This window comes from Pseudophryne corroboree, chromosome 12, assembly GCF_028390025.1.
Source record: "Pseudophryne corroboree isolate aPseCor3 chromosome 12, aPseCor3.hap2, whole genome shotgun sequence".
Classification (NCBI taxonomy): Eukaryota; Metazoa; Chordata; class Amphibia; order Anura; family Myobatrachidae; genus Pseudophryne; species Pseudophryne corroboree.
In genome coordinates, this window is record NC_086455.1 from 39,276,109 (window position 1) to 39,296,511 (window position 20,403).

General features: G+C 46.7%; 1 protein-coding gene across 1 annotated transcript; it reads right to left on the minus strand.

The window, feature by feature from the left end:
* Nucleotides 1-320: 320 nt before the first annotated feature.
* On the minus strand, nt 321-11,842 carry VPS18 (VPS18 core subunit of CORVET and HOPS complexes). The gene is made up of 5 exons (XM_063947358.1): nt 11,638-11,842; nt 10,116-10,257; nt 7,432-7,523; nt 3,110-4,962; nt 321-1,537 (listed from the first exon to the last, which is right to left on the minus strand). Exons 1-5 carry the CDS (start codon nt 11,723-11,725, stop codon nt 809-811), a joined length of 2,904 nt encoding a protein of 967 aa, XP_063803428.1. The 5' UTR covers nt 11,726-11,842; the 3' UTR covers nt 321-808.
* Between the last annotated feature and the right edge of the window lie 8,561 nt (nt 11,843-20,403).

The following is a 20,403-nucleotide window of genomic DNA, read 5'->3' on the forward strand; positions in this document are numbered from 1 at the left end:
ATGCACGTTCCCGTGAGCATCGGATCGGATCCTCCAGATTGAATGTGCTGCACATTCAATCAGGTCCGACCTGGGGGGAACGGCTGGGATCGCCCAAGATACATCGTAACCTGTCCTTTTGCATACGATGCATCTTAGCCGATCCTGCCACCCCGGGAGGCTGCCGAGGTGATCGCCTGCGACATGTGGTCGCATAAGTGTATGGAGCCCTTAAGACCTGCAGTCTCAGACCCACTGGAAAATGCAATTACGCCGTATTGCAAAATAAAATAAATATGAATACAGAAAAGAACATCCACATTAGTGATACATGACAACCATTCTTAAATGGGCATAAGCAAAGTTTATCACAGTTAGATAACCTCTGAACAGATAATATAGCACATTGATTTTTCACAAGCAAATCATGTATTCGCATAACAATTTACATGTCTATAAAGGAAACATTTGACAGTCAGTTTCTGAAGGCATTTAAATGTGATAAATCAGGTGAACATATCACATGACTGATTCATATAAATGCAGTGTGCCAAATGCAAAATAAAAAAAAATATATTATATATATATATATATATAAAAAGAAGAAGCAAAGTGCAGCCAAAAATGAGTGCTGGTCTACGGGTGTTAGTAACAGCAAGGCCAGGCTTCCACAATACAAAGGAAGTGTGATTAGTAGTGGAGGAAAAATAGCAACAGCTACAACAGGCATAAGAATATACACAATTATGCAATACATGGTCGTTAAGAATTTATTCCGGCAACCGTGCACCTTGTTGGGGCAGTTTCATTGAAACGTTAGAAATAAATCCTACAGCCAGCTGAGCATCTCCTCTTTATACTTCTGTGGATCTATGAAAGGTTTGTCAATAGATCGAATCATAAGTTCACCACAATAGGGACACTCAGCTGCTAATATGTCATCAATATCTGCCTTAATCTGTTCACGACTCTGTTGCCCCTTTCCCAGACTTAAGTTATCTTCATCCTTCGTGTGGGAGCGGCTTTTAGAAGGCTGGACTGCGGCTCCGAGCTTCTTCTGCAGGTCATCCAGTTTCAATTGCCTGTAAGCAGGGAGATTTGGGACAACAGTCTGCATGAGACAGTCATAATGGAACATGTGACCGCAAAGGAAGAGATAAAAGGGACGATTCAGAAGCGGGAAGTCACAGGCAGTGCACTTATCTTGTGGTTCCACTGAGCCATACTTATTTCTCATCTCCTGCATGTCTTCCCGTATGCGCTTGGCACTTAATGTGGCATCTTCCATTTCTTGCTTCAGCTCCTCAATATGCTGGTTGTAAGCTTGCAGAGAGCTACAGATGGCTTCCTTAAAGTGGTCGATGGTCACAAAGTCAGGGAAGAACGGAAGAATATCTTCGATTTTAAGAAGATTACAACTGGACAGGCAAACCATAGCCTTCTTCACATCCTTCTCTTCCTGTACCACGTGCCGAGCTATCTTCAACCACAGCTTCTTCTTCAGTTCCTCATCATCAGCTGGAAGATCTGCACAAGACTTTGCCAGATCCACATCAACCTATGCAACAATAAAAGAAAATAAAGCCTGTCTTTATTCAAAAAACAAAAAAATCAGCAGCAAAAAGTTCACTCAAGTGCAAAATATAGCAGTATTTCATTACTCTTAAGGTGCATACACACTTGCCGAGAAAGTAAACAATGTTGCTCATTCTCACCCTTCCTGAGAGACAATGTACTATTTTAGCCAGTTTGTATGCCGCCGCCGATGAGCGATGCACAACCCCGCAGGTCGTTAACAACCCTTGCTGTTGGCCGTGCATGCAGCTCAATTTGGACTGTCATCCAAAACCTGCATGAACGGCCCGGCCGCGGCGTGACGTCACTGAGCGATATCGTTTGCATATCGCTCAGTGTGTATGCACTGCCGCCGACCACCCCCGCAGGGAAGGGAACACACTAGGCGAAGTCGCTCATAGAACACATAGCCTAGTGCAGGGGTGGCCAACCAGTCAGACACAAAGAGCAAAAAAATCTTGTTAGGCATGTCAAAGAGCCGACATCAAGCCACAGGCGCACATGCAAAAATGGGGTGTGGCCTTGTGTCTGCTAGGCCACGCCTTTGGTATAAAATACATTTAAAAAGCCAGATCCACATAAAATACATTTTTAAAGCCAGATCCAACATAAAATAAATTTAAAGAGCCACTTCCACATACCCTACTGTGTCACTTCAGCCAGCTACCTCATGTGTCACTCCTGCTAGCACACTCCTACAGTATTGTCACTACAGCCAGCTCCCCCATGATTCACTCCTGCCAGCACTCTCCTGTGTCTCTCCTGCCAGGACCCTCATGTGTCACTACAGCCCCTCTGAAAATACACCTCGTGCCATTGCAGCAGCCCCTTATGTGTCCTCTGTTTGCCAGTGGGTGTCTCACCTCTAGTATCTGGCTCTCTCAGTTCTCAGTCTCCGTAGTGCTGCTGCTGCTGCCTGTCTGGCTGGAGTGCAGCAGTTTCCAGATCTGTTGTGGTCACGTGACTTCGAGTGTCGGGAGCCACATTTGAATAAAGAAAGAGCCACATGAGGCTCAAGAGCCACAGGTTGGCCACCGCTGGCCTAGTGTATACCCACCTTTAGTCTTCTCGTAAGTGAAACACATAAATTAACAAAACTGGACAGGTCAATAACACCATCACAAACAAGAATCCTATATGATAAAAACCTAACTCTGCTCCTCCCCTCTATGGGGGGGGGGGGGGGGGGGGGGGGGGGGGATTCAAGTGTGTTGCGCGCTGATGGCCACTAGATGGCGCCCGACTGAGCAATTCTCACGTTGCTCTGTTCGGGCGCACACAGCCGCAGGCGCCGACATTACTGGTATGTTGTTCCGTCATTTTCACGGGCTGGTAACTAGTCAAATATATGTACACTGTGGTATCTAAGATCAAATCTTAAGGCAGCAAAAAGTAAAATAAAAAAGGGAGAATGATCGTTTTCTATGACCATTATGGTTTCCCTTAATGAGTAGGACAGTTACATGAATGTCTAAAGAAGGTATATTTAGCCATATGTTAAAAATGTGAGCAGTATCGCACAACACATTAGCTTGACACTAGATATTAGACCTACCTTTAAAGCTAGATCCACCGCTTCTTCATACAGCTCCATAACCTTGTAGACATGGACACAGGCATGATGGTGCTCATGTTCTGCACACAGACGCAGAGCATATTTTAGGTCATAATGGATTCTATTGGGGTTGGTGCCAGCCTTTTCTAAGTATAAGAGGAGGCGGTCTGGCCGAAACTGTGCATACAGTGACAATAAGTAGTTGTGAATAGCCTGTTCGGTTTCCTTGAGTTCATACACACAGAATTCCATGTATCGAATGGCCTCATTGATCTGAGTGCATGCGCTCTGACTGTAATTAACGAGAGCAGGAATAAGGTTCTTTGGGTCCAGTTTTTTCCCCATTTGGACCCAAGAGTCTACAACCTTTTTCGGTATGTGCTGCATCAGGACTGGAGAGAACTTGTAAAAAAGCCTCTTATCTTTGTGCTTTGATAAGACATTGAGGGCTTCATCGTAATCATCATTCTGGCAGTGATGCGATACTACTCGTTCATAGTCTTCCATCAGGACAGCAAAATACACCATGTGCTCTGTGTCCCCATGACTGGCCAAGAGATCGTATATGGAGGCACGGTTATTACTGAGGCATTCTTTATTTATCTTGCTGCTGAGAAAAGCTCGGAACTCATTACGAGTCGTTAGATATATGCTTCTTTTTGATGTATCACTTTCTAAAATTCCAAGGCGATTAAGATACAACTCTGTTAACCAAGTGGTGAGTAAAGTGACTTGTATTTTCTCTGTAGGTTTCAGGTTGGACAGCTTTTTCAGGAGAAACTCCATCAGGGCTTCTTCCTGTTTTGCTTCAATAAATTTAAGTGCTATTTCTTCAAAGTAGTTTTGGGTGAGAGCATAACATTTAGCACTCTCTTTATACTTCTTGGTCTGGAAGCAGTGCTCGGCCTCCTTGGCCAACACCAAATCCATACATTCAGGACGATCTTTACAAAACTCTTTGGCCAAGTCAAATTTGCCCATGTTCATGTACATCTTCCAAACATCTCTTGGCTCACGATCAACGAGGTACCGGAAGACGGCTCTCTCCGTATGGATCCAGATCTGGCCTATAACTGGGTCTTTCACCATCCTTTTCAATGGGCCAAACTTTTCCGGAAAGATATCTTCAAATACTAACTGACCGTTTAATGTACAAATGGCCTTTACCCTGTCCGGTAGCAAAAGTAAAAAGTGGAACTGAGTAAGCACAATGGATATTGGTTTTTCATTGGATGGGTATTCCCAAACCTGGACATCGGTAAGACCAGAATCTGGCCTAGAGAAGTCTAAGTTGCCATAAAGCACGCCATTCCCCATCATCCAAGCAAAGGACATTGGAGCGGTGCGAAGCTTTTGAGTGTAGAAAGCTATTTCACTATAGCCAAGATCATCTGGAAACTCTCGGATACTTGGGGGGTCATCTGCAGAATGGCTGAACAGTGGTGCAAAGCCTTGTTGCTCTGCTCCTTCTGTTAATTTAGCAGCAAATTGGAAGAGTCTTTTCCTTGTGGTTGCAATGACACAAAAACGATTCTCGTACCCACAATCTATTTCCAAACAGCATACTGGTGCAGGTCCTGTCTCTTCCTCCAAGGTGTAAAGGTAACGAAAATACTGGTCTGGATTTGTTCCAAAAAGACCACCTTCACTGGTGGAGATTTCTGCTTCATATATTTGACCCTGTTCAGTGCCTACTAAAATAGGACCGGTGGTGGTGTCATTCTTTTGGAACTTGTTCCATCCGATACTTTCGATCATGTGGCCCTTCCATCGAGAAAGAGGTCTCACTCTCTGGGCATTTCGATTGAGATAAAGGCACTCGCTAGTGTTCAGAGCGATCAGAAGATGTGATCCTAAAAGAAATAAAAATGACACTCGCTTATAATGAAGTAATTCAAATATCAAAACTACTAAGTAGACCGAGGGTGAAATTCAATCGTGTCTGAAATTTTCACCCCAAACAAACAAAAAATCCTATTTTAATCCGAAAACACATAGGATCTGGGATAACTTGATCCATGTATTTTCGTGGCTATGATTCCGAAAACGGGTCATTTATTGGGGATTTGATTTTCCACCTTTCCGGGCAATTGTAAAAAAAATCCACAATAGTGCCAGCTGTCAGGGGTAATTGGATAGCCTCCAGGAGATCAGTTAGCCGTGGTATTTGAATCACCCCCCCCCCCAAATATAAAAAGGAGGTATTGTAACATTTAACATTAAAATAAACAAAATAAATAATAAAATAAGTCACACATATAGGAAATCAGATATGCACCCAAACTAATTCAGACTTCTGGATGCAAAATTTTAAATGAGCACAGACCACTACAGTTAGCATAATTATGTATGGAAGACACAGGTGAGAGGGCCCTGCTCGCCTTATCTTACAAACTCTGCAGTAAGTGCTATGGGTGAACACTATGGGAGAAGCTGGGAGGTTTGGATGTAGGTCTAAAGGCCCATACACACTAGAAGATTTTTTCCATAGAGTTGAGCAATAATGATGGTTGTGAATGATCAAATCGTTAAGATCATTAAATCGTTCAAGTACGCAGCAAATGATGAACGATGCGTACACTCGTGGTCGTTGGACGCAGGTTGTCAGTCGTCCATGCGTGCAGCTTAATCCCCTCAATCCCAGCAGAACAGATAGTTCGTAATTCAGATTGTTTGTAAGAAAAAGCTGTGTGAATACCTATAGGGGGTCATTCCGAGCTGACCGTAGCTGTGCTAAATTTAGCACAGCTACGATCAGGCCCTCAGATCCCCCCTTCCCCCGCAGAAGTGCAAAAGCATCGCACAGCGGCGATGCTTTTGCATTTCAGGAGTACCTCCCGGCCAGCGTAGCTCCTGCAGCTGGCCAGGAGAACCTCTTTGCTGCCCGAGTCGCAGCGGCTGCGTGTGACGTCAAGCAGCCACCGCAGCCCACCCCCTCAACGGTCCGGCCACGCCTGCGTTGGCCGGACCGCTTCCCCTAAACAGCGGCTTAAAGCCGCCGTCCAGCCCCCTGCAGCCCAGCAACTGCCTCTGCCTGTCAATCAGGCAGAGGCGATCGCTAGGCAATGACTGTCGAATGCGCAGTACTGACCCGATCGCACCACTGTAATAAACTGCAGCATGCAATAGGGTCAGAATAACCCCCCCTCCCTCTCATCGTTTGTCAGGGACTCAAGGGAAATCGCTCAGCTTCCAAATTGTTCATCTTACAAGTCCTCTAGTGTGTATGGGCGTTTACAGCGTGGAAGGCAAGATGTAACAAAAACACACTCACATAAAAAGGTAGAGAATAGGCATCTTCTCTGACAAGGAGGAAGTAGGTTGGCCGTTTTAAGTGCGATATAAATTATAACTTTAAAAGCCATTACAATTGGATATATAACTGAGAAACAGCTTCTACTCTCCCTAGGAGAGCAACCGCCTTCACAAGATGCCATCGAGGGCCAAACGGTCATTTGGGGGCTTTCTACACATGACCTGCGGCCTTCCACCTATTCACTCTAGGCACAGCCGAGTTCTAAGGGTCTACTTCCTGCCATTATTTGCATCCTGTCCCTTAAAACAATAAGACAAGTTTTCTCAACTAAATAACTTTACTGCCACCGTCTACATTTTTATCTTCCGTATCAGTTTCCCAACATTGGCACACCACCTTCTCATGAGCTGAGTTTCCATTGAACAGCCACTGCCTTGTACCTACATCATATCTTAAGAAATCTTTTTTTGGGCCACTAAAGGGGGGTACACAAGGAGCAATGTTCAGCTAATTTCTAAGCAATCTGGCTAGATTGCTTAGAAATTAGCTGAACATCGCTCCATGTGTAGAGGTGTCGGCGACAGCAATACGCGGTCCCATGCGTCGCTATTGCCGGTGCTAGATTGGCCTGCATGCAGACCGCTCAGCGCACATCTCTGGGGAAATCTCCCCGTCAGTACGGCCCTTTACAGAATAAATGTGCAGTTACTTCCTGTGGCTGTCTAGACCCCAACCTCTTTTTTTCACACGGAAACACTGGGCCTCCACGAAGTGTAATCATCTCACTACATCCATCCATCACAGGCCCTGTAAACCTCCACAATCTTACATAGGTTGCATAAACTATATGCGGATTAACATGGGTTTAGCAACATTTGAATAGCTCCCTGCGGGTGCACGGACCCGCAATAACAATTGAATCCCCCCCCCCGCCCCATATGTCATTGTGGACATGAGTGCATTACAGTGGTCACATAAACATACAGACATATAAACATATGTAAAAATGAAGAAAAAAAAATCTCAATATATTGTATTGAAATAAAACGCAACAAAAAAATATTACCTGTGGGATCCAAAAAGATCTTGTGTACTTTGAAATCATCTTTACGACCGAGTTCCACCTGGTTTGGCTGGTCAGCTTTTATCAAATCGATCCTGCAGGGTTAATAATTATATGGCGAGAAAAGTGTGAACAATGAAATGCATTATGTTATCAACAGAAAACATGGGTTTAAAATACACTGCATTCACAAACCATGCAAAATATTTATACTATGTATGCATTTTACCCAGCGGTTCCCAAACTTTTTTGAATCACGGCGTCCTAGAGTATCAAACAAAACTTTTCACGGCACGTGAAGTGGAAGCTAAGCATTCCTTAGAACCACAATATTTCCAACACAAAAGCCAAAATGTTAAAAGTTATAGAAAGGCATTTGACTAATGGAAGAAACATATATAAACCAACCCATAGCTATAAGACATTGGTTACTAAACTCAGTCATCGAAAATCCCTACACACTTGCCGATGTTTCCGATTCGGACGATAGTAGATTTCAACGATTAACGACCATCGTCCAAATTGGCTTGCTATACAGAACGAGGGAAAACCAACGATGAATGACCGTGGGGACGCGCATCATTCATCGTTGGTGCATACACACTGAGCGATATAAACAATTTATCGTTCATTACTGAACGAGAACGTTAATATCGCCCACACATATCGGCAAGTGTGTAGGGCCCAATAACAGTCCAGGTTTTAAGGCTATCCACGCTCGAGCACAGATGGTTAAAAACACCGAGGTACCGGTGACCGAGGTACTAATTAAGCCACCTGTGCTCCATGGATAGCCTTAAAGCCCTGCACTGTTAGGGTGCCTTGAGGACCAGGTATGGGAACCACTATGTAATTCATCAGGCTTCATTCAGTTAATGTGCTTGTCATATTTCCTAATCTGTTACCCTGAAGAATGATGGTACCTCCGCAATCACTGCTATAAAGTGTTTGGGTCTGAGAAAAACCAGAGCAGAAGGAACACAAACTTACAGTAAAGGGCCCTACACATTGAGCGATCCGCTGCCGAGCTGCCCGACGGCGGATACGGGCGACCCGGCGGCGTGGGGGCAGTGACGGGGGGAGTGAAGTTTCTTCACTCCCCCCATCACCAAAGAAGTGCAGGCAAATACGGACTAGATCGTCCATATTGGCCTGCATGCACAGGCGACGGGGCACCAGCGATGAATGAGTGCGGGGCCGCGCATCGTTCATCGCTGGTGCCTCCATACTCAAAGATATGAACGGTATCTCGTTCATTAATGAACAAGATCGTTCATATCTTTGAGTATTATCGTCCAGTGTGTAGGGCCTATAAATTGCCAAAATCTGACCCACTGGTACAAAAAATCATGGACTTTTGATATGCTGGGTTGATAATGTCACAGGAGAATAGATCGTTTTTATCCTTAACTTCTGAATTACAGAAGGGTGTTCAGTTACTTCATACTTATGATCGCACCTATAGAAGAACTTTTTTGGTTCTGCTCCAGAACAGTCAGAGGGGTGAAATCAACTGAACGCAAGGTGCTGTTCTAGACTAGCAAGTTGTGTCCGCTGGCAACGCAAGTTTTCCCTCGCAACTTGCCAAGTCTGCACTACTGTATCTAGCAGATGTGTGCAGCTGGGCATTGCACCTATGCACGGGAGAACATCATGTTTAAATGTATTCCCCCCCCTAGAGAGAGACACTGCTCCACTGCCTGTCACAGCATTACCAACCATGCCTGGGAGAGATGATACAAATCTTGACACTTAGTAACCCAGTTTTGAACCCTCCTGAATAATGTTCTAATTATTTAGGGTATTCTTTTTCAATAGAGACAACATATGTTCTGGTAACAGGCAACAGAATAGCCTTTTGGACTTTACAACCTGTTTTCAGAGTCAAGTGGGGATCAGCCCGGACAACAATTCCTGATGCAGACATACACCATCCATGATTGGCTTTTTGTTTTTACACCGATTATTGTCTCGCATCATTATGCACCCAAAATTAAATCTGCCGCCCCACAGCAATCAATCACTGCCTCTGGAAACACAAATATGTTAGATCTTGTCCGCTCCTGTCACTTTATTTGCAAGATGAAGCAAAGGTGTGAGAGTAGGGGGGGGGGGGAACGTCTGAACACCAGGAAGCATTGGGACCGTCGCTCCAGCTTTGAATGACAGAAAAAGAACAAACGTGTGCTGCCAGGCACAAGTATAAAACCCAATAATATTCCCTTTGTTTGGGTAAATGCGAGAGGCTCGTAACCCTCTCTACTTCCTGTCTGCAAAGCCCCCCATACACACCAGAAAGACCCTCAGGCCAGCGCACACGATATCGGGGCGATACGTCTTTATTGAAAGTGCAAATCGTTTACATTTCACTAATGATGCCGATCCATTGCGCAGTCCCGCAGGTCGTGTGCTTGATCCTCTGATCTTATGTGCTGTACATAAGATCAGGTGATCTGGGTAGCGGTGATTCACAGGTTGTACAATAGATCGTTAGATACTTTTGCTGACCTAACGATCTATCATACTCCTGGATCTGCCTTGGAGATGCCAGGAGAGCTGCGGGAGAAATCGTAAGGACGCTGGTCATCCTAACGTATGGCCGCCTTAAGAGGCGAACAGAGACAACCTCCTGATTGCAGTGTGTCATGGAGGTCCAACAGAAAATGAAAGTGTAGCTACTGACATACCTGAGAATTGCTTCCTTTCCCAAACTCATGCATAGTTGGTTACTACACACCACCAAGCTGTTAATGTTCTCTGGCGGTGTTAAGTCGATCCTCTGTTTTTTAAAAATAGGCGTCTCCTTCTCTAGGCGGGCATTTACGTATCCTAAAAAAAAAAAAAAAAAAAAAAAAGAGAAGAAGAAAACAGACCAGATGAGAGAAAAAAAATAGATGAGTAAAGACTAACAAAATCTTGTACGGTTTTCATACACTTATTCACTTGAGCATTTTTAACATTTTATTTTACATGGTGGAATCCAAATAAATATGTTCAGAAATTTTTCATATCAACTAAGAAAAACTTATGGAAATAGCACCACAGTCTATTGCAGGCTGCAGAAGGTATTCCTATAAGATTTGTCTATATCTTGCACTGTTCATATTACCCATTATTTATGCATAGTCTCCAGATCCTGAAGGGGCATACGTATAAAAATATGCTCCTACTACCACGCCTCTCTACGGGTGATATAGTGTTAGAAGCGTGTGCCTAATAGGCCCTACACACTGGTCGATCTGACTGAAAGATATGAACGATCTCGTTCATTAATGAACGAGATACCGTTCATATCTTTCAGTGTGGAGGCACCAGCGATGAACGATGCGCGGCCCCGCGCTCGTTCATCGCTGGTGCCCCGTCGGCTGTGCATGCAGGCCAATATGGACGATCTCATCCATATTTGCCTGCACTTCTATGGAGCCGAGTGATGGGGGGAGTGAAGGAACTTCACTCCCCCCCGTCGCCGAGTCGTCCGTATCCACTGTCGGGCAGCTCGGCGGCAGATCATTAAATGTCTAGGGCCCTTTACTCAAAGACAACCCAATCTTGGTCACATCAGACCACAGGATGGGATGCGGTGTCTCTCCCCTCCTCTATCGGGACTCCTGTGCACTACTAAGCACAACCCCAGTTGAAGACGCATGTGCTGCAGCCATTGCCTATGAGCTACAACGTGCTATCTCCATTTTTAAATGGCATTAGGTGCTGGAGCTAAACTCCCAAATGCTTAGCATTGGTAAATGTGACAGCTTTGCAGCCCCCATAGAAACCCTTGGGGACTGTGGTCAAAAATGGAAGGACAGATACCTGTTGCAGTACCTCCATGGTACATTCAGGTGGCTGACCTAAGGGTACTAGGCAATAGCTAAGAGCAACACATCCAGCTCATATATGCATACCTGACCCTCTCCATGAGGGAGAAAATGCTCTGTTCCTGGACTTTCCTGGTAATGTATGATTGCCGTCACCTGTGGTGAGCTAGTTAATTGATAAGAAAGGTGTTTCACCACAGGTGATGGCAATCATACATTACCGGGAAAGTCCAGGAACAGAGCATTTTCTCCCTCATGGAGAGGGTCAGGTAGGCAAGTTTGATCCAGCTTCCCCAGCCATACCCGCCTTACTGCACTCACTACGTCTCTGTACAGTCCTAGTGCCACTACCAACATGCACGCAGCCGTCCCATGTCAGTATGGAGCGCCTCACCAGAGAGCGGTATCCCCGGCGCCCGGGTCTGGCTGGGGAAGTGTACCCGGGACAGGGAGTCCTCGTATTCCTCTAGGATGGAGGCCATGGCCTGCGCCTTCCCGACAGCAGACTCTGCCTTTCAGCAGAACCAACAACTTCCGGTCTCCTGCTAGGTCATGTGACGGCGACACTGTGTCACCTGACCTAGCCGTACGGACCGTCCGTGTCACGTGACAGCAGCGAAAAATCCGTAGTACATGAATGTGTCCCACCCGGCGCTGTGTTAATTACAAACGTATCTCTTCGGTTGAAATAATGCAACACATACACAATTACACATAGGTTTTTGCATCCACCTAATCCCTAGCAGGCCAGGAGAACAGGCTTCGGATGTAAAAGCACGGCTTGAGTAGGTGTCGGTTGCACTGGTGGCGGCCATTTTCCCGGAGATCAGAATTCATCATCAGATGTTCGCCGGGTTTGGGCAAGCAGTAGATAGTCCAAGTGGGTTAGTTGCCCACAGCAAACACTCAGCTTATAGCTATGTTTTATAAATGAAACAAAGAACAGCTAGTTACAGCTAGTGTTGGATTGGCCCACAGAGGTACAGGGGAAACCACTGGTGGGCCCCACTGCCTAGGGGGCCCACCTACCCCTCTAGGGATCAAGGTTCCAGACTGCGTTTGAATGATACATTATTACATGTGTTACCTTATACTGCACAGGACTATGGTGTATTTTCTACAGTGCATTGCTGTTATTAATGTGGTACATTATCATGCATGCACTAGCAGTATTTACTAAATAAATATATCGGGGCACAGACCATGCACTCTCTAATGGTTAGCCGAGCCTCTGTGGAGGCTGGACACACCCCCTCTGGAGAATGGCTACACCCCTAAACATGGGCCCCTGCCTCTGCATTCCCCCGGTGGGCTCTTCGTGTCGTGCCCCAGTCCGACACTGCATACGTACTGTCACACACAAAACACATACAGTACATATGATATACAGTACAATCACACATGCAGTATATACATATAGTTACACACATGAACACGTATATACAGTCACATACATACATACATAGTTACACACTTATTCACATACATACAGAGCGGTGTACATGCCCCCACTGTGACGATAACGGGAGGCATGGCAGGAGGTTGCAGCATTGCATTGGCTGTGCCGCGCAGAAGTATGCCACATCTGCAAAATTCAAACTTGAAAGGTGTGGTATTAGAATCAGTAATGTTACATTAAACTAGAACAACAGACCCTATGGATCAGAGACTATATGACCCAGCTACTGAATGCGTTAGATTGATAACTTTAGTATTAGGAGCTTCAGCGGAAGGCTCCTGGTTTTTACACAATCCTCCCGCTGCCCCGCAAAACCTACGGGTACTCCCGGTTTTCTGTGTTGCCTCCCGATTATACGAACTGCGCATGCGCGAGTTCGACATGCTAGGGGGCGGGACCTGCATGGCGACATCGTGAAGTGGACATCATGTTATTTAAATGACAGCCGCTACCGTTACCCATAACTGCGGTAGCCTACATTAAAATAACCTGACACCCACATTATGACATCATCTGCAACAATAAAGCCTTTTTCCCCTCACCTCAGAGTGGAATGCATTAAAGGAACACTGTGGTAAAAACCCAGTTGTCTGGGTTTTTACAGCATTTCCCTTATGTGCTAAGCCCTCTATCCCCACGCTTCCTATAGAATCCTAATGGGTTTCTTTCCTCACTGTGCTGTGAGACGGATCCAGTTGGATCCCTCCCAGCATTCCCATACCTCCCAACTGTCCCGATTTTCGTGGGACAGTCCTGTTTTTTGGGGACTGCCCCGCTGTCCCACCCGCGGGCCGCAGTGTCCCGCGGTGGGGACAGTTGGGAGGCTCATGCTCTCGCTGCCCTGCTTAGCAGAGCAGCGGTGAATAGATGCTGTGCGCATGCGCACAGCGTCTATTCACTGGATTCAGAGGGAGAGGGGGCATGCCAGCGGCTCACAGAGCACTGGGCATGCCCCCTCAGTGATGAAAACGGGGCGTGGATCGCTAGCGTGGGTCCTCCGTGACGCCACGCCCCCTTTTCTTAGACCCCCACCCCTTTTCGGCAACAAGCGCGTCTTCGCCGCTCATATGTCCCTCTTTGTAGAAATGAAAAGTTGGGAGGTATGCATTCCCCACGGCTATATCACATACGCAACCTGACTCCTGGGGCCGATACCCGGAAGTCCAGTGACCGGCACTCTTCGCAAAGGACAGCTCTTATTGAAAGAGCTGTCCTTTGTAGTACTAATCACATATGTTAGTGCATATGCAATTAGTACCGTCTTTTAGTGCATCCCGCCCCTGGCACCTGGCACACATAGCCACTGTAATACATTGGGGTGGAAGTGGTATCAGTGCACATAATATGCACTGATACCACTTCCTCCCATATTGCCGGGTCATACTTCTACCCCACAGTGTCCACTGCCACCAAAGAGTCTCTGGCACAGCATAAGGGGCAGCATATATTTATATACACCAACAATTGCACCCTCACTTATCCCCACTACATCCAGCATGGGGTCCATATTGGGGGTTATTAAGGGTCTCAGTTATAAAAGTGTGGTGTCACATTGTATGTATGTATGTATATATATTATATATATTTATTCATAAATGTGTTGTTTAGCGGTCACTAAAATGCTTTCCATATTGCCTGGTGGGCACAAAAGTACTCTCAGTATTGTATGGTAGTCACTAAAATGCTCTAGGTATTGTATGGTGGTCATTAAACTGCTCTCAGTATTGTATTGTTTGGTAGTTACTAAAATACTCTTCATATTATCTGACAGCCACTAACATGGTCTCCATAATGTCTGGTGGTCATTAAAATGCTCTCAGTATTGTCTGGTGGTCACTAAAATGCTCTCAGTATTGTCTGGTGGTCACTAAAATGCTCTCAGTATTGTCTGGTGGTCATTAAAATGCTCTCAGTATTGTCTGGTGGTCACTAAAATGCTCTCCATATTGTCTTGTGGTCTCTAAAATGCTCTCCGTATTGTCTGGTGGTCACTAAAATGTTCTCCGTATTGTCTGGTGGTCACTAAAATGTTCTCTGTATTGTCTGGTGGTCACTAAAATGTTCTCCGTATTGTCTTGTGGTCACTAAAATGCTCTCAGTATTGTCTGGTGGTCACTAAAATGCTCTCCGTATTGTCTTGTGGTCACTAAAATGCTCTCCGTATTGTCTGGTGGTCACTAAAATGTTCTCCGTATTGTCTGGTGGTCACTAAAATGTTCTCTGTATTGTCTGATGGTCACTAAAATGTTCTCCGTATTGTCTTGTGGTCACCAAAATGCTCTCATTACTGTCTGGCAGTCACTAAAATGCTCTCCATATTGTCTGGTGGTCACTAAAATGCTCTCCGTATTGACTGGCGGTCACTAAAATGCTCTCTGTATTATCTGGTGGTCACTAAAATGCTCTCCGTTTTGTCTGGTGGTCACTAAAATGTTCTCGGTATTGTCCGGCAGTCACTAAAAGTCTCTCCATATTATCTGGTGATCACGGAAATGCTTTCCATATTGACTGGTGGTCACTAAAATGCTCTCCGTATTGTCTGCCAGTCAGTAAAATGAGTGGCAATAGATATGCACATAGGTGGAGCTAGACATGCCCTTTGGGCAGAACATGACTTGCCCCCTCAAAATGGCAATTCGCACAGTGCATTCTGCTAACACCTACAATCTCCCTGAAACTAGTTTTCAAAAGTAGGCAAGTATGCTTTACCCACTCATCTCTGTGGGTTCACTATGGTATGCCGGCGGTCGGGCTCCTGGCGACCAGCATACCGGCGCCGGGAGCCCGTCCTCCGGCTTACCGACAGTGTGGCGAGCGCAAATGAGCCCCTTACGAGCTCGCTGCGCTCGCCACGCTACGGGCGCATACTGAGCCTCATGCTTAGACACAATGCATCAGCAGCTTTGCCCTGGCAGCAGTACCCTCCAGACACACGTTTATAGCAGCATGTGCTTGTAGAGGAACATCACATCGCTGATGTGTGATTGGAGGGGTAGAGGTGTTGGCGGAAGATGGGGTGGCTGTTACTAGGGGTTGGGTATGAAATTCCGGTGACCGGGACTTCGGCCGCCTGAATGCCGGCAGTGGGGTGAGCCCTAGAAAGCCCTTTACAGGCTCGCTGCACTCGCTACAGGTTCTGTTCTCACTGTATGGGTGTCGTGGACACCCACTTACCCATAGAGTGGCCATACAAGAGCCCAATGCATATGCTTTCCCATATATGAACTGGGCCCTTGTATGGCTCACCTCCCACAGTGTAACCATCGTAGTGCGCCCAACATCTGGTACACTTCTGGATGGGATGAAAAATACATGGACCTGACTGTTTTATTGGGACCCTACTCTGAGTGTTCGGATGCTGCCATCACCACTTTTTGTGTCATCTCTTCTAGGGGTAGATTATTCCGCCCAGGGTAATCCTACGTAGCGCGCCCAAGATGGCTGCCTCACCTTGTATTTGTGAGGGTAGAATATACAACCCGTAGAAGTTATTACCCAAAATGCCTACACCAATCCTACAGTACTGCTTACTGTGCACTCTAGGTTTTCTTTTATGTCTGTGTAGCTTGTCTATTGCTGCTTTACTTAAATCTTCTGTATATGTGCATTGTTTTGATATCTGTAAAGTGCCTTGAGTCCTGTTGGAGAAAGAGTGCTATATAAATAAAATTATTATTATTTTCTCTGACGTCCTAAGTGGATGCTGGGGACTCCGTCAGGACCATGGGGAATAGCGGCTCCGCAGGAGACAGGGCACAAAAGTAAAAGCTTTAGGATCAGGTGGTGTGCACTGGCTCCTCCCCCTATGACCCTCCTCCAAGCCTCAGTTAGATCTTTGTGCCCGGCCGAGAAGGGTGCAATCTAGGTGGCTCTCCTAAAGAGCTGCTTAGAGTAAAAGTTTTGTTAGGTTTTTTATTTTCAGTGAGTCCTGCTGGCAACAGGCTCACTGCATCGAGGGACTTAGGGGAGAAGAAGTGAACTCACCTGCGTGCAGGATGGATTGGCTTCTTAGGCTACTGGACACTAGCTCCAGAGGGACGATCACAGGTACAGCCTGGATGGGTCACCGGAGCCGCGCCGCCGACCCCCTTGCAGATGCTGAAGAGAGAAGAGGTCCAAAAATCGGCGGCTGAAGACTTCCCAGTCTTCTTAAGGTAGCGCACAGCACTGCAGCTGTGCGCCATTGCTCTCAGCACACTTCACACCAACGGTCACTGAGGGTGCAGGGCGCTGGGGGGGGCGCCCTGAGCAGCAATGAAAGTACCTATGCTGGCTAAAAATACATCACATATAGCCCCTGGGGCTATATGGATGTATTTAACCCCTGCCAGGTTGTCAGAAAAACGGGAGAAGAAGCCCGCCGAAAAGGGGGCGGGGCCTATTCTCCTCAGCACACAGCGCCATTTTCCCTCACAGAACTGCTGGTGGGAAGGCTCCCAGGCTCTCCCCTGCACTGCACTACAGAAACAGGGTTAAAACAGAGAGGGGGGGGCATTTTTGTGGCGATATTATTACATATTAAGATGCTATAAGGGAAAACACTTATATAAGGTTGTCCCTGTAAAATTATAGCGTTTTGGTGTGTGCTGGCAAACTCTCCCTCTGTCTCCCCAAAGGGCTAGTGGGGTCCTGTCCTCTATCAGAGCATTCCCTGTGTGTGTGCTGTGTGTCGGTACGTGTGTGTCGACATGTATGAGGACGATGTTGGTGAGGAGGCGGAGCAATTGCCTGTAATGGTGATGTCACTCTCTAGGGAGTCGACACCGGAATGGATGGCTTATTTAGGGAATTACGTGATAATGTCAACAAGCTGCAAGGTCGGTTGACGACATGAGACGGCCGGCAAACCAATTAGTACCTGTCCAGGCGTCTCAAACACCGTCAGGGGCTTTAAAACGCCCATTACCTCAGTCGGTCGACACAGACACGGACACTGACTCCAGTGTCGACGGTGAAGAAACAAACGTATTTTCCATTAGGGCCACACGTTACATGTTAAGGGCAATGAAGGAGGTGTTACAAATTTCTGATACTACAAGTACCACAAAAAAGGGTATTATGTGGGGTGTGAAAAAACTACCTGTAGTTTTTCCTGAATCAGATAAATTAAATGAAGTGTGTGATGATGCGTGGGTCTCCCCTGATAGAAAATTAAAGGCGCTCACACGCTTATCAAAACAAGTGGCGTTACCGTCTCCAGATACGGCCGCCCTCAAGGAGCCAGCTAATAGGAGGCTGGAAAATATCCTAAAAAGTATATACACACATACTGGTGTTATACTGCGACCAGCGATCGCCTCAGCCTGGATGTGCAGCGCTGGGGTGGCTTGGTCAGATTCCCTGACTGAAAATATTGATACCCTTGACAGGGACAGTATTTTATTGACTATAGAGCATTTAAAGGATGCATTTCTATATATGCGAGATGCACAGAGGGATATTTGCACTCTGGCATCAAGAGTAAGTGCGATGTCCATGTCTGCCAGAAGAAGTTTATGGACACGACAGTGGTCAGGTGATGCAGATTCCAAACGGCAGTATTGCCGTATAAAGGGGAGGAGTTAATTGGGGTCGGTCCATCGGACCTGGTGGCCACGGCAACAGCTGGAAAATCCACCTTTTTACCCCAAGTCACATCTCAGCAGAAAAAGACACCGTCTTTTCAGCCTCAGTCCTTTCGTCCCCATAAGGGCAAGCGGGCAAAAGGCCAGTCATATCTGCCCAGGGGTAGAGGAACGGAAGAAGACTGCAGCAGGCAGCCCCTTCCCAGGAACAGAAGCCCTCCACCGCTTCTGCCAAGTCCTCAGCATGACGCTGGGGCCGTACAAGCGGACTCAGGTGCGGTGGGGGGGGTCGTCTCAAGTGGACCCCTGGATCCTACAAGTAGTATCCCAGGGGTACAGATTGGAAATTCGAGACGTCTCCCCCTCGCAGGTTCCTGAAATCTGCTTTACCAACGTCTCCCTCCGACAGGGAGGCAGTATTGGAAACAATTCACAAGCTGTATTCCCAGCAGGTGATAATCAAAGTACCCCTCCTACAACAAGGAAAGGGGTATTATTCCACACTATTTGTGGTACTGAAGCCAGACGGCTCGTTGAGATTTATTCTAAATCTGAAATCTTTGAACACTTACATACAAAGGTTCAAATCAAGATGGAGTCACTCAGAGCAGTGATAGCGAACCAGGAAGAAGGGGACTATATGGTGTCCCTGGACATCAAGGATGCTTACCTCCATGTCCCAAATTGCCCTTCTCACCAAGGGTACCTCAGGTTCGTGGTACAGAACTGTCACTATCAGTTTCAGACGCTGCCGTTTGGATTGTCCACGGCACCCCGGGTCTTTACCAAGGTAATGGCCGAAATGATGATTCTTCCTCAAAGAAAAGGCGTCTTAATTATCCCTTACTTGGACGATCTCCTGATAAGGGCAAGGTCCAGAGAACAGTTGGAGGTCGAAGTAGCACTATCTCAAGTAGTTCTACGACAGCACGGGTGGATTCTAAATATTCCAAAATCGCAGCTGATTCCGACGACACGTCTGCTGTTACTAGGGATGATTCTGGACACAGTCCAGAAAAAGGTGTTTCTCCCGGAGGAGAAAGCCTGGGAGTTATCCGAGCTAGTTAGGAACCTCCTAGAACCAGGCCAAGTGTCAGTGCATCAATGCACAAGAGTCCTGGGAAAAATGGTGGCTTCTTACGAAGCGATTCCATTCGGCAGATTTCACGAAAGAATTTTTCAGTGGGATCTGCTGGACGAATGGTCCGGATCGCATCTTCAGATGCATCAGCGGATAATCCTGTCTCCAAGGACAAGGGTGTCTCTTCTGTGGTGGCTGCAGAGTGCTCATCTACTAGAGGGCAGCAGATTCGGCATTCAGGACTGGGTCCTGGTGACCACGGATGCCAGCCTGAGAGGCTGGGGAGCAGTCACACAGGGAAGAAATTTCCAAGGAGTGTGGTCAAGTCTGGAGACTTCTCTCCACATAAATATACTGGAGCTAAGGGCAATTTACAATGCTCTGAGCCTAGGAAGACCTCTGCTTCAAACTCAACCGGTGCTGATCCAGTCGGACAACATCACGGCAGTCGCCCACGTAAACAGACAGGGCGACACAAGAAGCAGGAGGGCAATGGCAGAAGCTGCAAGGATTCTTCGCTGGGCGGAAAATCATGTGATAGCACTGTCAGCAGTGTTCATTCCGGGAGTGGACAACTGGGAAGCAGACTTCCTCAGCAGGCACGACCTCCACCCGGGAGAGTGGGGACTTCACACGGAAGTCTTCCACATGATTGTGAACCATTGGGAAAAACCAAAGGTGGACATGATGGCGTCCCGCCTGAACAAAAAACTGGACAGGTATTGCGCCAGGTCAAGAGACCCTCAGGCAATAGCTGTGGACGTTCTGGTAACACCGTGGGTGTACCAGTCGGTGTATGTGTTCCCTCCTCTGCTTCTCATACCTAAGGTACTGAGAATTATAAGACGTAGAGGAGTAAGAACTATACTCGTGGCTCCGGATTGGCCAGGAAGGACTTGGTACCCGGAACTTCAAGAGATGCTCACAGAGGACTCATGGCCTCTGCCGCTAAGAAGGGACTTGCTTCAGCAAGTACCATGTCTGTTCCAAGACTTACCGCGGCTGCGTTTGACGGCATGGCGGTTGAACGCCGGATCCTAAGGGAAAAAGGCATTC

Coding starts and splice junctions, on each gene's coding strand:
- VPS18 (XM_063947358.1), bottom strand. CDS start 11,725: ATGGCCTCCATCCTAGAGGAATACGAGGACTCCCTGTCCCGGGTACAC. Junction 7,524..10,115: donor GGAAAGGAAGCAATTCTCAG/GTATGTCAGTAG, acceptor TTAACCCTGCAG/GATCGATTTGATAAAAGCTG. Junction 1,538..3,109: donor CGGTGGATCTAGCTTTAAAG/GTAGGTCTAATA, acceptor ATTGTTGCATAG/GTTGATGTGGATCTGGCAAA.